The sequence below is a fragment of the Ophidiomyces ophidiicola genome (assembly GCF_022830035.1).
Source record: "Ophidiomyces ophidiicola strain CBS 122913 chromosome Unknown scaffold_72, whole genome shotgun sequence".
Classification (NCBI taxonomy): domain Eukaryota; kingdom Fungi; phylum Ascomycota; class Eurotiomycetes; order Onygenales; family Onygenaceae; genus Ophidiomyces; species Ophidiomyces ophidiicola.
This window is the reverse complement of record NW_026054712.1, coordinates 1-16,050: the sequence shown is the minus strand read 5'-3', so window position 1 is coordinate 16,050 and position 16,050 is coordinate 1. Positions and strand designations below refer to the sequence as shown.

The 16,050-nt window shown below is 36.1% G+C and overlaps 1 protein-coding gene across 1 annotated transcript; it reads right to left on the bottom strand.

Annotated features, from left to right (window-relative positions):
* Nucleotides 1-7,303: 7,303 nt before the first annotated feature.
* On the bottom strand, nucleotides 7,304-8,972 carry LOZ57_006892 (uncharacterized protein; the record flags this gene model as incomplete). The annotated part of the gene is made up of 6 exons (XM_049255907.1): nucleotides 7,304-7,516; nucleotides 7,584-7,739; nucleotides 7,801-7,909; nucleotides 7,965-8,374; nucleotides 8,433-8,543; nucleotides 8,790-8,972. The coding sequence occupies 6 exons, from the start codon at nucleotides 8,970-8,972 to the stop codon at nucleotides 7,304-7,306; spliced, it is 1,182 nt and encodes a 393-aa protein (XP_049105118.1).
* Nucleotides 8,973-16,050: the final 7,078 nt, after the last annotated feature.

Below are 16,050 nucleotides of genomic sequence, written 5' to 3'. Positions count from 1 at the left end.
CTTTTTCTTGACTGATTTCTGCCAAAACTTAGTCTTAGTTTCCCTGTTCTCTTGAAAAACTGAGATTAGTTTTTGGGAGATTTCTATTCTGGGAGGAAAAAATCTCTCTAGATAAGTTCCCAACTGAAACAAATCAAAATGTTCTCTATCTCCACTTCTCTCTCTCTGAATTCTGAACAAGAACTTAAATCAGTTCTCAAAGTTCTTGCACAAGAATGTCAGAAAGAAAATCATGTTCTTGTTCAAAAAAATTAAACTCTTGCATTCTCAGTCTTCAAAAGATTCTCTTCTTTCAAAAGGAAAAAGATATCTTCTGTTTTCAGTTTGAAAATGACAATGACAAGCTGAATCTTTTGAAAAAGAGACTCAAAAAGTTGGAAAATCTGTCTAGAAGTTCAGAATCTTCAGTTTCTTCTTCAAATTCCACCTCTTCTGTGTCTTCTCTGCCTTCTGTGACTGTGAATACAGTTTCAGAGAAATCAAGTGCTGAATGTAAATTCAGTTACTCTGAAGCTGTTAAGCAAAATCTACAAAAACAGTCAACAGTCTCTTCCTCTTCAACTTGTACTTCTGAGACTGAGAAATCAAAGCCTGGTTTGAGAAACCCAAGAGAAAACAGACTGATTTTTAGAGTCAATTCTGAAATTGCTGAAAGAATTCAAAATAAGGCCTACTTTATCAGAAACAGAATCAATGATGCCTTTGTGAATGCCAAAATTACTGAAAAATCAGTGGTCTCCTCAGTTGTCAAATCATTTAAGAGACTTTCAGTGATTCTGATCACAACAGATCAATTTTCTGCAGAATTTCTTCAAGAACATGATAAAATCTGACAATCTGCTCTTTCTGATGTATTGACTGACTGTGACTTTGATTTTTCTCAGTCAAAATATCATAAAGATGAACATTGGGGAGTGTTTGTTGTTCATGAAATTTCTACTGAGATTTTCAACAATGACAATGGTCTTGATCTTCTAAAAGAAGAATTTGAAACTTTCAATTCAATTTCTTTAAAAAGACTTCCTCAATGGCTCTCTTCAGCAGAAAACAGAGCCAATAAAAAGCATGCTTCAGCTATCTTTCATGTGAAATCAACAGAACTTGTCAAGACTCTGAAATCAGTTAACATTGCTGGTCAGACAATGCAAGTTGTTCCATTTGAAAAAGCTCAGTCACAATCAAGATATAAAACAACAATTCAATGTTTTAACTGTCAACTCTATGGTCACATCTCTCTAAACTGCAGGAGAGAAACCAGATGTGGATTGTGTGCAAAGAATCATAGCACACAGTCACATAAATGTGAGACTTGTGATATGGTTGGCAAAGTGTGTGATCATGCTGAAATCAAGTGTGCAAATTGTGGTGAAAATCATGTTGCAAACAGTCATGTTTGCTGTTTCTACAGAAAATCAGCTGTCAAGTCAACTTCTTCTTCTTCCTTTGCTTGGAGAAAAACAACTGAGACTCAAACAACAGATACAAGAATGACTGATTCTGAATCTGAATCTGACTTTCAAACTGTTACAAATACAAAATGCAGATCAATTGCGAAAAGAATACATGAAACTGATTCTGAAGATGAATTAGCTCAGACAAGTATTAGAAAGAGAGTTGTTCCCACCACTATTTCTAAATGTTAGAAACACAACACTCTTCTAAGATAACATTTCTTTCAAGTTTGAATGAAATCATTGACATTCAAATTGATTCAGCAGAGAAGATACTTGTAAAGAAAAATCATCAACAACTTCTTCTCAATTTGAAAGACTCTTTAACCATGTATTCAGATGGATCACAGTCAGAAAATCTGACTACTGATGCAGGTCTTTATATTTCAGAAACAAATCAAAGATATTCTTGGAGATTGGGCAAACATATAAAAGTGTTTGATGCTGAACTCTTTGCAATTGAAAAGACTTTCTTCAATGCTTTGACTCTTTCAAATTCAAGAATCTTTTCAGAACTATGGGTGTTTTCTGACAGTCAAGCTGCCATTCAGAGACTTAATGCACAGAATATGAAAGCTGGACTGTACTACATTGAATCAATTAGAAAAATTGCTAAACAACTTGAGTCTAAAGACATTAAGTGTCATCTTCACTGGGTTCCAGCTCACATGAACATCTTTGGCAATGAAGAAGCTGATATTGCTGCAAAGAAAGCAACTGAATTGAGACAAGATTGTGCTAAAAAGTATGTTTCTTTTGCTTACATCAAGAGACAAATCAAAGAAATGGCAATGCTTGAATGACTGGAACACATCTTTGAAAATGAAAGTGATGTAAATCACTACTCTCAATTCAATTCAAAACCAAAGTGGAAAGCTTGTCCACTTTCATTTCCCAAACTGATTTGGTCAACAATTATTCAGTTGAAATTCAGTCATGGTTACTTTGGTTCTTACTTAATAAGACTACCAAATCATGATAGGGAAACCTGCAGACACTGTGGCTGCAAAGAAACACCAAAACATTTGCTCATGGATTGTTTAAGTCTGAAAGATGACAGACAACAGTGTTTGAAAGAGTTTAAAATTCCACAACTATCACTTGAGTTTCTATTTAACACTGAATTGGGTTTGAAATGGATGGGAAAGTTTCTCAAACAAACTGGAATAGTCACCAGAAGATGGCTGAATGAAACAGACTGAGTATCTTTAAAGATCTCACTTATAATCTCATTATTTGTTTTTAAATTTCTGTGGAGAAAAGACATAAGTCACTGCCCTGACACTCTTGTATGTTTTTCATTTGTTAATTTGTCTATGATCATGTCTCTGATCATTGTTTTTGTAACTTAGTTAAATCCTGCAAGACAGCTTGCAGGTAGTCTTCATAGTCTCAGACTGCACAAGACTATAATGAATAATAATAATAATAATAATAATAATGCTTGCTGGTGACAACCATGCAATAGAGATTAGGAAGGGTTTTCAGTTAGACTCAATCAAGTTTGTGAACTGAACAGAGAAGAAAGACTGTCTCTTTATGAAAGAGTGTCTCTATATACCCATGAGTGAAGCTCCGTGAATTGAATTGATTAAAAGACATCATGATTTATCTCTGATGGGTCACTTTGTGAGTGAAAGAACTTATGAACTGCTAGCACACAGATTCTATTGGCCAAGAATGAAGAAGCTTGTGAAAGAATGTGTTGATGCCTGTGATGTTTGCTTGAGATTCAGATAAATTCAGATGAAACCACAAGAAGAGATGTCTTCTTTGCCAATTCCCAAAAAGTCTTGAAAACACATCACAATGAATGTGATTACAGATCTTTCATCAAGTCAGAATTGTGAGAAAGTGGAATTCAACTGTATTCTGATCATTGTGAACTGATTTACAAAGATGTCTCACTTTGTTCCACTCAGGAAAGAGCTGACATCTGAACAACTTGCTGAAATGATTATGTGTGAGCTAGTCAGATTGCATGGACTTTCCTCAAGCATAGTCTCTGATCATGAATCAATATTTATAAGTGAGTTCTGAGGAGATCTGTTATATCTCCTCAAAGTTGATAGAAGAATGAGCATGGCATTTCATTCTCAAACAGATGGTCAGACTGAAAGACTGAATAGTACTCTTGAACAGTACTTACAAAGCTTCATCAATTATGAATAAGATGACTGGATTGAGAAATTGTCTCATGCAGAGTTTGCTTACAACAACTCTAGACAATTCTCAACAGAGAAGAGTCTCTTTGAGCTTTTGACAGCAAGCCATCCACAGATGGATTTTCTGGAAGCAGAAATACCAGCACCAGTCACAACTGAGTCTCATAAACTGACAGACCAGTTGGAAGAGCTGCATAAAATGACTTGAAAGAGTCTTACAAAGATGCAAGTCTATCAAAAGAGCTACTATGACAAGAAACATACTGCAGTATCATTTTATGAAGATGATCAGATGTAATTAGATCTTTGTAACATTAGAACAGCACATTCTAGCAAGAAGTTGGATGTTCTCTGACATGAATCATACTGAATTGTGGAAAAATTGGAGCCTCAAATCTATTAATTGGAACTATCATCAGGGCTGAGAGTACACAATGTGTTTCATGTGTCTCTTCTAATCAAACATAAGAAATAGAAGAAAGTGAATAGTCAACCACACCACTCAATTCATGAGACATCTTCTGTGAAGCAAGAGTATCAGATACAGAAGATTGTTGACTTCTGTAAGAATGACTGAGCAATTGAATATCTTGTGTGGTGGCAGAGATATGAGGAAAGAACTTGAAAGTCTTCAAAGAATGTGAGGCATCTAGATAAGAAGCTGTTTGAGTTTCATAGAAAACATTCAGACAAGTTCAGTCTATGCTGTATTCTGAGAATGTGCACTTAGAGAGGTCTTGTTAGATTCATAAAGACATTTATAAAGCAGTTAGAGATTGATTCATGAAGCAGAAGAACAGTGGCTCAAGTAGTGAATCAATTTAGAAGAAAACTCAGTCTGTAAAAGCATTTACATCCATCAAGAAGTAGTTCATGAAGCAGAAGTAGTGAATTTACTCTAAGATAAAAGAAAGAACTAGACTATTAATGGCCAAAGTCCACAAGAGAAAGAGAAAACTAGACTCTTAGTGATCAAAGTCTGCAGTAACAAAAGAAAGAAAACAAGAGAACAACTCTAAGAATTGAAAGAATAAGTTTTGTGTGTCTGATAGACACAGTTATTACATCTGTCTCTATTAAGAGAACTTGTGACACACTGTCTCAATGAGAGATTTAAGTTACTCTGACATGCTGTATATGACTGCTGAAGATAATTATCTGTCATTGTAATCAGAACTTCTTTCTGGAGCTGGGCTCTATCTCTCAGCTGAACAGAGTCTGTTGAACCAGTAAGAGTTGCAGACCAAAGAGAAGAGAAAGCAAGAAGTCATCTTTTATGATCAGATGAATTCTGATCTGAGATTAAGAGTGGAAGATGGCTCATAGTAATCAGTGTTCTGACCAGCAAGTTAACAGCCAGGGCAGGGACTGAGAGAGTGGAAGCAGAAGCAGAAGCAGAAGCAGACACAGTAGACAGAGAAGAAGTTGATGAGACTGACTTCTAGAGAAAGAAAAGCATTAGCTGAAACTCTGAATATCACTTCATAAATGAGTTTACAAAGCAGAAACTGTCTTATAAGTCATGTTATGAAGCAACTCAACATATCTTGGGTGCATCAGAGACAGAATCAATGCTTGAGAATGGATGCAGCATAGAAAAGAACACAGACCAAGAATGAGAATGTGATAGAAATGAATCAGACTGAGAAAAATGAAATGGTGCATTATCAACAAGAGTTTCAGATTTGAAAGATGAATGATCACTCTCTCTCAAGATCTGACCAACTGAGACAATGAAGCTAGTAGTTGAAAAAGAATTATTACTAAACACAGTAGACATCATTGAGTGTTTCTGTCAAGCTTGAATATTAGCATTCTGAATATGCCATCAGCCATGCACACAGAAAAGGGGATTATGGAGTGAGAAAACACTTTGTAAAGAATATTTCAGACTTTGTAAAAGCAATTATGAAGCATTAAAAGAAGAAGAAATGAAAGAATATCACTTACATCATCATAATTGAAATTGAACTGACTGGGCTGTGACATCTGAAAAGAGATCTCAAAGTCTTCAGAGACATAACTCTCTGTTGCATAAATGAAAACTAATGACAATGATGCTTCTTCACTTTAATTTTCTTGAGAAATGGCAGTGATTAAGAACTCTGCTTCAGATGAAGCAGAAGATTCTGAAGATATCTCTTGCATTGTCTCTGAAGAGAATCTTGAATGATGACTGATTGAGATTTTATCTCCAAACTTATTGAGCCATTGTTACTCATGTTTTGACATCTTAATTTTAAACAGAAGAAAGACATGGCAAAATTATCTCTCTGCATAATGTGTTAGCACTGAGAAAAGCTGTTTACAAAGTCTCTCAAGATTCATAATCATCAAGAAGAGAATGCTTGTCTGAAACTCTTATCAAAATAAAGAAGAATGTTGTTGAAAGAGAAAAAGAAAGAGAAAGAGAAAGAAGATCAAGAAAGAGATATTTATATTCAAAAGATTGTTAAGTATCACTAGATGAATCATGAGAAATGACAGTCACTACAGTAACTACATTACAATCACAGAAAAGCTGTCACTCTTGCTGTAATCTTACTGTCACATCTACATCTAGAAACTGAGATTGAATTAAGACTCTGCACTGTGGTCTCTGAACATTCATCACATTAAAAAGAGATTTTGTACAAAATTGTTACAATCATAGTGGAGCTGTCACTCTCACTGTAATCTTGATCACATCAATGTCTTGAAAATCAAGACTTGTGAAGAGAAGAGAATCTGTAAGACTTCATGCTGTGATCTTCTTACATTTATCTCATCATCTAAAAAAGATTCATAAAATCTTCTTAATGCTTAGATGATCATGCTCCATGACATCTGAAGTTCATAAATTCTGTGACTGATTACATAATCTCACTAGCAAAGCTGAACACACAAAATCTGCCACAGATGCTTCTTTATGAAGATTAGTGGCAACATATCTAGAGATTCTAGATACTGTTGTAGCAATACAAGTTATCTCTCTCTCTCTCATGCTTAAATCCCTTTGTAACCACCCCTCACCCAATCTAACCTCATTTATGAAGGCTGTAAGCCATTGCCATGTTACCTGCAACCACCCAATCCTCACAGCTGTGATGATTAAATGATTGAGTAAAAAAAAATTTTAGACTGCATCTGTTTTAAAATAAATAACTTTTAAAAAACTTTTATACTGAAAGAATTAGAAAAATTTTTGATTTTTTTTCAAATAAACTGATTATTTATTTATCATGGAACAATGATATGCATTGCTTTTAATGGTATTCAATGTGATGATTGAAATATTGAATGACCATAGTTGAAGAAAAGTGATGTTGAAATGATGAAAACCAGCTCAGATCTTTAATGAATGTTGAAGAGAAGTCTCAATTCAGCCTAGTGTATCTTGGCATAGTCCCACTCTAGTTTGTAGGAGATGGCTCTTCAACATATGGTGAAGGTCTGAGGTTATGAGGCAAACAAAGTACTTCATACCTACAATCTATTTCTATACAAGGCGTGGCGCGGGAAGTTAGTATGTAAATAGTTTTAGCTAATAATAATAGTATGGAGTACTTTGTACCAGTGTTTGTACTCCGTACTCGAACATATAATGGGTGGCATCCACATTCCTTTTCTCCTGTATCTAGTTACCTACCAGGCCGGGGAACGAGTGAAAGAAAGCAGCCATTTTATGACAAGTACTCCGTACACCTGCTAGCTTATTTTCGCTTCTAGTCTCCGGCTCTCTATCCATGACCCAAATTTCTCAAGCCGCTTCGCATCTTCGCTGGTTCCATTATCCACTTCCCAACCTGAGCCATCGTCCTCGTAATCATGGTTTCTATTGCTCGATTTTTTGAACTTTTCTGCTCCATTCGCCATGTAAGCTTCTACCTGTGTACCGCCAAAAAACCTTCCATGCATCATCTACGTGGTTGATCAGAAGAATTAGATAATAGCCATTCTCCGATGACAAGTAATGGCTAATACGTACCCGGACACAGGCTTGAGCAGATTCCGGGCTTTTGAATCTGACAGTTACAACCCCTGATTTTTCATTATCATATAAGACAACATTGGTAACAACCCCAATTTTGGAACACTCTTCTCGTATATCCTCCTTGATATCAAGAATAGCGGCAGGGTCATCCTGTAGTTATTATTTGAAATTAGCAAAACTTCAAGTTGCAAGATTTCTCAAGGATCCTCACCTCAAGCTCCGCTAAAGTGAACATGTGTTTGAGGATCACGACTTTTTCAAATCGCCCCGAACTCTGAAGAGCAGCTGCATCGTCGTCGTCGTCCCAGTCTGTTAGTTTACTATGAAAATCAGTATGTATGACATAACAACAGGGTATGGTCGCAGCCAGCGAACCTCGTAAGTCGCTGTGTTTTTTTCATGATCCTCGCCTTATCTCGAGCGTTCGGCTTCTCAGGTGCTTCTTGCTGAGCTTTGAAGGAAAAATCTGCTTGCTGAACCTTCATCTTGCCTTGCGGGCCAATTTCACCAAATCGAAAGTCTGAATCATCCAACATCTGAATAGCTAGATGGACCGATTCAGGTCGAAAATATACAACAAGCGCATCCCCTTTAAAATTACCTTGCTCATCAGTGTACATTTTAATTCGTGGTCGACGGCTGTCGATTTCCTCGGCGATAACCCCGCATTTACAAAACACATCAATGATCTCATCTATAGTAGCGTCAAGTGGGATCGACGTGATATATACAGCCGAGTTTGTTCGGGGTTTTCTAGGCTTGTGACCGGTACCAGTTCCAGATTCCTTTTATAATGTTAATTGTCGGAGGTTTGAATCAATAGCGAAGTTGAAAGGCACTTACCTGTTCGCTTTGCTTGCGCTTTTTCCTCGGTGGCCTGACAACGACTTCGTTTTCATCAACACCATGAACCTTATACGCTTCTCTTTGTTGTTCGATGAGGGAGTCATCCAACTGTTTATCCATCCAGTGGCTCAAATGAGAGCCAAGTAGTTAGAATCATAATCCGTCCAACTCGTGGAAATTATCAAGACATTGAATCCACACAAGGAGAGGGAGAGCACATTATTTTCTGTGGCAAAGGGTGCATAGAGAGCTTGAAAAATGCCTCATCTATTGATGAGGCACCTCTTTATCAATCGGGTTGTATGGGAGTTCTGAGCAAGAACCAAGTAAGGGTGGAATAGTGATAAAGCCTACCGAAGGTATCCATCTCTTTAAAATTTCATCATACAAGTACTCATCACCATCTTCAGTTTCTAGAATATATTTTTTATCGAGCTTTGAAAATGATATTCGTGGATCACTGTTAAACTCTGTAGGATTTCTCGGAAAGCTCGAGCGAGACTCGCTGTTGGTAGGGGTTGTTGATGGTTCATCCATAGTGCGAACACGTCAGTCTCGCACGGCTTATGGTGTAAGAGCTTTCTGGATGTTCAGAGAAAGCGGAGGCGTATGAACAAGATCAAGTCGTGTCGAGAGTTTGATAGTTAGATAATCGCGCCACGCGCCCCCTAAAGTGGGCACTGGCCACCCAAATGAAAATACCACCCACCCAATAAAATTCTTCAACCTCTAGAGGAATAAAAAAACATTAATTCACAACATAATCTGATTCAGTTTGCAAAGGCAAAAAAGGTCTTATTGTATGTCTATGACAACAATCAATATCTGCATAAGATATAACATCACAATCACAGCACTTGATATGGAACACCATCAATTCTAGATCAAATTTAATGAAAATATATTCATTGGAAAGCTCTTGTTTCACTTAGTTATTCTCTCCATTTTCACCTGGCAATTCACTGTGATGGGTGAAAAATCTCACATCAAAGACTGAGTTGTCAGTTTTGACTACTTAGACACTTTGTCTGATCACCACAACACAACTATCTTCACTACAGCTCTGAAATGTTGGAAATCAATTGCATTTATGTCAAGAAATCTATACTCAAAAGAAAAATACTTGCATTCTCAAACTGATTAAGAATTTACTCAGTTTTGATGACTCTTTATCAGTCTCTCATAGTGAAAAGTTTTTGTGTTTCTGGCTTACTAAGTCTTAATCAGCAACATCAAAGCTGAATTGAAGTCTGAACTTATATAATTATTTCATTAAACTTTATTATACTTCATCAAAGTGATACAACTGCAGAACACAGTCAAAATTCTGACAGAATATAGAAATTTAATCACATCTCATTCAAAATAAGATCTTTTTAAATTCAGTTGAATATTTCTGATTCTCTGATCAATTCTCTATCTCTCTAATATTCTATTGATTTTCTCTGGCCCCAATTTTCACTTCTGAAAAGTGAAAACCATTTGTCAGTTGGGGTCAGCAAAGATAAATTCAATCATAACTCAGTCAAAACAAGATTTCTTCAAAATTGATTTAGTATTTCTGATTCTTCAATCAATTCTCTATCTATTTGATATTCTATTGATTTTCTCCAGCCCTGATATCCACCTTCAAAAAGTCAAAACTAATTGTCAGTTGAGATCATCAACAGTAAATTAAATTGCAACTCAGTCAAAACAAGATCTTTTTAAATTCAGTTTGATATTTCTGATTCTCTGATCAATTCTCTATCTCTCTGATATTCTATTGATTTTCTCTGGCCCCAATTTTCCCTTCCAAAAAGTCAAAACCATTTGCCAGTTGAGATCAGTAAAGATAAATTCAACCACAACTTAAACAAAACAACTTTTCTCTCTTTCTTATTTGTCTCAAAGACATAGACTCTTTCAGTCACTGATCCCTGCATCCATCAGCTAGTGATGATTAAAATTGCTCTTTTATAGTTAGAATAATCATACTAGACTTGTTGATTTTCTAGCAAAGAAGAAGACTTTTTACTTACATATCATAACAGTTTCTTTCAGTTCTTCTGCAGTTGAAATTTGACTTTGCCTTGAGATACATTAGTGTCTTGCAAAGAAGAATTAGAATTGTAATCTGAGATTGAAAAAGAACTGAGTTATCTTGAATCTTAGATATTGGTTCTGAGATTCTGATAAAGTTGCTTGTCACTCTTCAAAAAGACAAGAAGAGATTTTTTCCTGGACTTGACTTCTCAGATAGACAGAAACAGCACATAAGTCATTCATTTTCTGTGATCAACATAAGATATAGGGACTAAAGTTACACTCTTGAAGTGTGAGACTAGTTGATATATTGAACTGAGATTATAAGTAGGCTGACTGTTGGGGTCCCTTTGGGATCCCAAAGGGACAAGACTGAATGTTAATCCCAATTGAGTTGATCCCAATCCCTTCCCAAAATTTGAAAATTGGTCCCAATTCCATCCCAAAATATGAAAACAAGTCCCATTCCCTTCCCAGTTTCAAATTTTCTATGTTATGTCCCATCCCTGGATTTCCCTATCCCTAAAACAACTTTAATTTTTTTTCAAACTTTATTTTGAAAGTGTATTTTTACACCAAAATATGACAAAATAGAAAAATTTGCACATCAAGTCAAAATGCATATATACATTTGTATATGATTTTGGTACTAAAAATAGTATAAAATAAGGTTTTATTTTAAGTTTAGGTAAATTGGGGATCCCTATCCCTAATTAAATAATCCCAATTTCTTTAAATTAAGTCCCAGTCCCATCTCAGTTTGAACTACCAATTTCTAGTCCCATCCCAATTTCCCATTAGTGCATTAGGGACAGGATCCCAGTTGGGAAATCTCTGTCCCTGCAGTCAGCCTAATTATAAGTGGTTTACTTAAGTCTTCTCTATCAAAAAGACTTTCAGTTTGACAATGCTCTTGAAAAATTGTTAGTGGATTCTCTTATTCAAGTACACCTACTCATCTGGCTCCACAAGTTTTCTTTTGTTATCTTGCACCATTCCCCTCAGTTCCAGAGTAATCTTAAAATAAACTGCTCTAATAGTTCAGGAACGCGCCATCTATTACTGCTATTTTTGTTCAGGGAATTTTGAAAACTTTGGCTTTTTCTGGACTGATTTCTGCCAAAACTTAGTCTTAGTTTCCCTGTTCTCTTGAAAAACTGGGATTAGTTTTTGGGAGATTTCTATTCTGGGAGGAAAAAATCTCTCTAGGTAAGTTCCCAACTGAAACAAATCAAAATGTCCTCTATCTCCACTTCTCTCTCAAGTTGGACAGCACTTGATATGGAACACCATCAATTCTAAGTCAAATTTAATGAAAATAAATTCATTGGAAAGCTCTTGTTTCATTTAGTTATTCTCTTCATTTTCACCTGGCAATTCACTGTGGTGGGTGGGAAATCTCACACCAAAGACTGGGTCACCAGTTTTGGCTACTCAGGCACTTTGTCTGATCACCACAACACAATCACCTCCACTACAGCCCTGAAACATTGGAAATTGATTTCTTTTGTGTTAAAAAATCTATACCCAAGAGGAAAATACTTGCATTCTCAAACTGATTAAGAATTCACTCAGTTTTGGTGGCTCTCCATCAGTCTTTCACAGTGAAAAGTTTTTGTGTTCCTGGCTTACTAAGCCTTAACCAGCAACACCAAAGCTGAATTTATTGGATGACACAGAAGCACATGATGATCATGTGACTGAGTGTCTATAATAATGTGTCTGGTCTTGCTCCTAACAAATGAGACATGGATACTTATAGATGAACATGCTATAACTGAGGCTACAGGAAAAACATATGAAAAACCTCTAGCAAATCTCCACCAGCCTGATAGACAAAGATAATGAAATCAGTACCATGATCAAGAAGAGAAGATGGTGAATCTATGATTCTTCAGTTTTTTCTTCAGAGATCTGATCATCTGACAAGTCATCTGACTTCTGCTCAACACACCTCTGTAGCTTTGGCAGCAGCATAGGTGGTGAACTCCCCCTTACCAAATAATCAATATCCACAAGTCCCAATTGCTTAATGAATTTTTCAAATTTCTGTCTAGGCAAGGCCTTTGTTAAGCCATCTGCAGGCATATTATTGCTTTCAATCCAGCTAATATTCAATTTCTTATTAGTAACTGCTTGCCATAACCAGTGGTGATGAATATCAACATGGCAGAGCTTGGTAATTAGTTGCAGAGCTGCTGAAATCAGTAAACAAATCATCTGCAAAGTATCACATAAAATATCAAAATCTCTTTCTAATTTCAACATAATATTCTTAAATAAGCATTTCCACCACATGGTCTCTTTTGCTGTATAGAATAGTGCTAAAAGCTCAGCTTCCATTGAAGATGTTGTAACAGTCTTTTGCCTGAAGAATTTCCAATCAATCAAGTCTCCAAAGAGCTTGAATATGGAGCTCTGAGAGAAGTGCCTAGAGCCCAAATCATCTGCAAAAGAAGAATCACTGGCAATTATTAAATGGATGTTCATGACATCATTAGTATTATTATTACCCTGGGTATCCAACTCCTTCTCAGCATGAAATTCAAGAGCATAATACTTCATTGAAAAAGCATATGAGATAACTCTCTCAATTGCTGTATGGTGTTCTGGTTCTGGGTTAACCAAAGCCTCACTTAATTTTGCAGTAGCAAACAAAATATCAGACTGTGTTATAATAGCAGCATAGAGAGCTGAACCAATCTTCTGTTGGTAGACATGTATTTGTTGCTTATCTTGCACCTCTGTATAAGGAGCTATATCCACAGTTACCATTGATGTATGTGGTGACTTCAACTCCATAAGATTGAACTTATTAGCAATCTTCTCAATATAACTATTCTGGCACAGTCAAAGCTTCTGAGCATCTCTATTGCATAAGACACAGATATCTAGAAATCACTCTAGCTCTTCAATCTCTTGAAGCTCATAATGTGTCTGTAGATTCTTCAATAACTGCTCAAATGTTCCAACATTCTTTCTGTGATATAAAAATACTATGTCATCCACATAAAAGAAGATAATAATATTCTTATCAATGAATAGACATGGTTCTTCACAAATCTGATGGAATTTTAGTTCCCAGAGTGTTGAAGTGAGGTCTTCATACCAAAGTTGTGGAGATTCAGAGTGACTGTATAAGACTTGTAGAACCCTCCAAACACCTCTTTTCTTACTGTAACTCTCTGCAGACCTGCAATAAACAGGTTTATCAAATGAAGCATTAATGAATGCATTAACAGCATCAATCTGGAAGGTCTCCATTTCAAAATAAGCTGTTATAGCCATTAAAAGGTGAAATATTCACACAGTGAGAGTAGTGGTGTAGGTGTCATGTTTATTATTGATATTCAGATCTCCACAAAAAACAAGCCTTGCCTTATAACATTCCAAAAAACCATTAACATCAAATTTGTACATATAAATCCACATTAAAGGGATTGGACATATTTCTTCCAAGCTCTCTACTTCTTCAAAGCATTTCTTTGTTTGTAGCTTCTCCATTTCTACATCCATGGTGGTCTTAAACCCACCAGCATGCAGATGTTGCAACATTGAAAAATAATGCTTTGGAGACTTTGGAAGATTCTCCCTGTGGAGTCTAGGATTCATAATTGTAAAAGCTGTTAAATAGCCTCTATAAAAAGAATTCAAATGTGCTGTTTGCTGCAGAATTGCTGTATAAGCTGTTCACCTGTCAATTCAATTTGCATTTTGATGTGTTATCCTAGCACTTCACCTAGGAGGTTGCTCTGTGCTCAAGCTCATGCTGGCTGAGTCATTCACCACTTCTGTGGCAAAATGATTGGCTGTTGAAATCCTGTCATTAGTGCTCACTGTCTCTGTGGCAGAACAATTGGCTATCAAAATCCCATCATTAGTGCTCACCACCTCTGCAGCAGAACAATTGACTATTAATTGTCTGTCATTTGTGCTCACCACCCCCATAGGGCTAGTGGCAGAAAGTGTAGTAGATGTTATACCTTCAGGCAGCTCAATCATAACATCACTCACTGCCCCCATAGCTTCTGTGGCAGAATGATTGACTGTCAATGAAAGTTGATCAAGCATCTCAATTCCAGTTGAAGGTGTTGTTGGACCATCCAGAAGAGATTGGGTGTAGATGTCTGAAGTCAACAGCTCTGATGTTGACTCTGATGTTGACAATGCACATGTTTCTTCTGATTGATTAGTTACTGCCTTAGTCATTGTTTTCATTGATCTTATTGACTGATCAACAGTCTTCTGACTTTCACATGATGTATTCTTCTCAGAGTCTTCATCTTCACTGTCATGCTTGCTCAAGCTCATCTTGTTAATATCACTTACTTCAATGAAAGATATTGTATCTGGCACAACAAAGCTCTTTTGTAATAAAAGCTCACTGCTAATCTCATTAGAATCAAATAGCATATCTTCATTAAATATAACATCTCTTGTTAATATAACCTTTCATCATACTGGAATTCAAATGCAAAAAATATTTGTTGATTCATATTCAACAAAATATCCAACTTTCACTCTAGAAGTCAGCTTCTGATTTCTTTCATATCATGCATTTTTAATTAAAGAATACACTCTACAGCCAAAAACTCTTATATGCCTAATTTCAGTTAAAGGAGTTGCAGTTTGAAGATATTCCTCTAAGAATTCAAGAGAAGTGTTCCAACCAAGATCTTTAACTGAAATTCTGTTTAAAATATACACTGCAGCCTTGACACATTCCAGCCACAAATTCTCAGATAAATTGACTTCAATTCACATTGTACACACTGCTGTTGTTATTAAAGCTCCTGCATGCTCTGCTGCTCCATTTTGAGCCAGCATGTAGGGTGCCAAATGTTGAACAACTATACCATATGTTTGAGCCAACACTGCCAGTTCTGACTGCATAGAGGTTTCTCTGTCAATTCAAATAGCCAAGATAGCCAATTGATATACATTGAGAATTACCCATATCATTTTTGCTGTGCACATCAAACTTTCAGATTTTCACTGCATCATTTCCACATAGTGCAGGTGGGTATAATCACAATATAAGTGAACCACCCACCTATCTCCATTATAACCTGGAGCAAACTGTATGAGATCAACAGACATCTTCATGAACAGACACATAGATCTTTTCAACAGCATTCTGCATATAATTTACTTTACTTTTGAAAGAGTGCAAGACCTGCACTCCACCATTAGAGAACCCCATGGGATCTTTTCAAATTTCACATTGATAGGCACCTTTGGGAGGTTTATTATTATTATTATTCATTATAGTCTTGTGCAGTCTGAGACTATGGAGACTACCTGCAAGCTGTCTTGCAGGATTTAACTAAGTTACAAAAACAATGATCAGAGACATGATCATAGACAAATTAATAAATGAAAAACATACAAGAGTGTCAGGGCAGTGATTTATGTCTTTTCTCCACAGAAATTTGAAAACAAATAATGAGATTGTAAGTGAGGTCTTTAAAGATACTCAGTCTGTTTCATTCAGAAGCCATCTTCTGGTGACTATTCCAGTTTGTTTAAGAAACTTTCCCATCCATTTCAAACCCAATTCAGTGTTAAATAGAAACTCAAGTGACAGTTG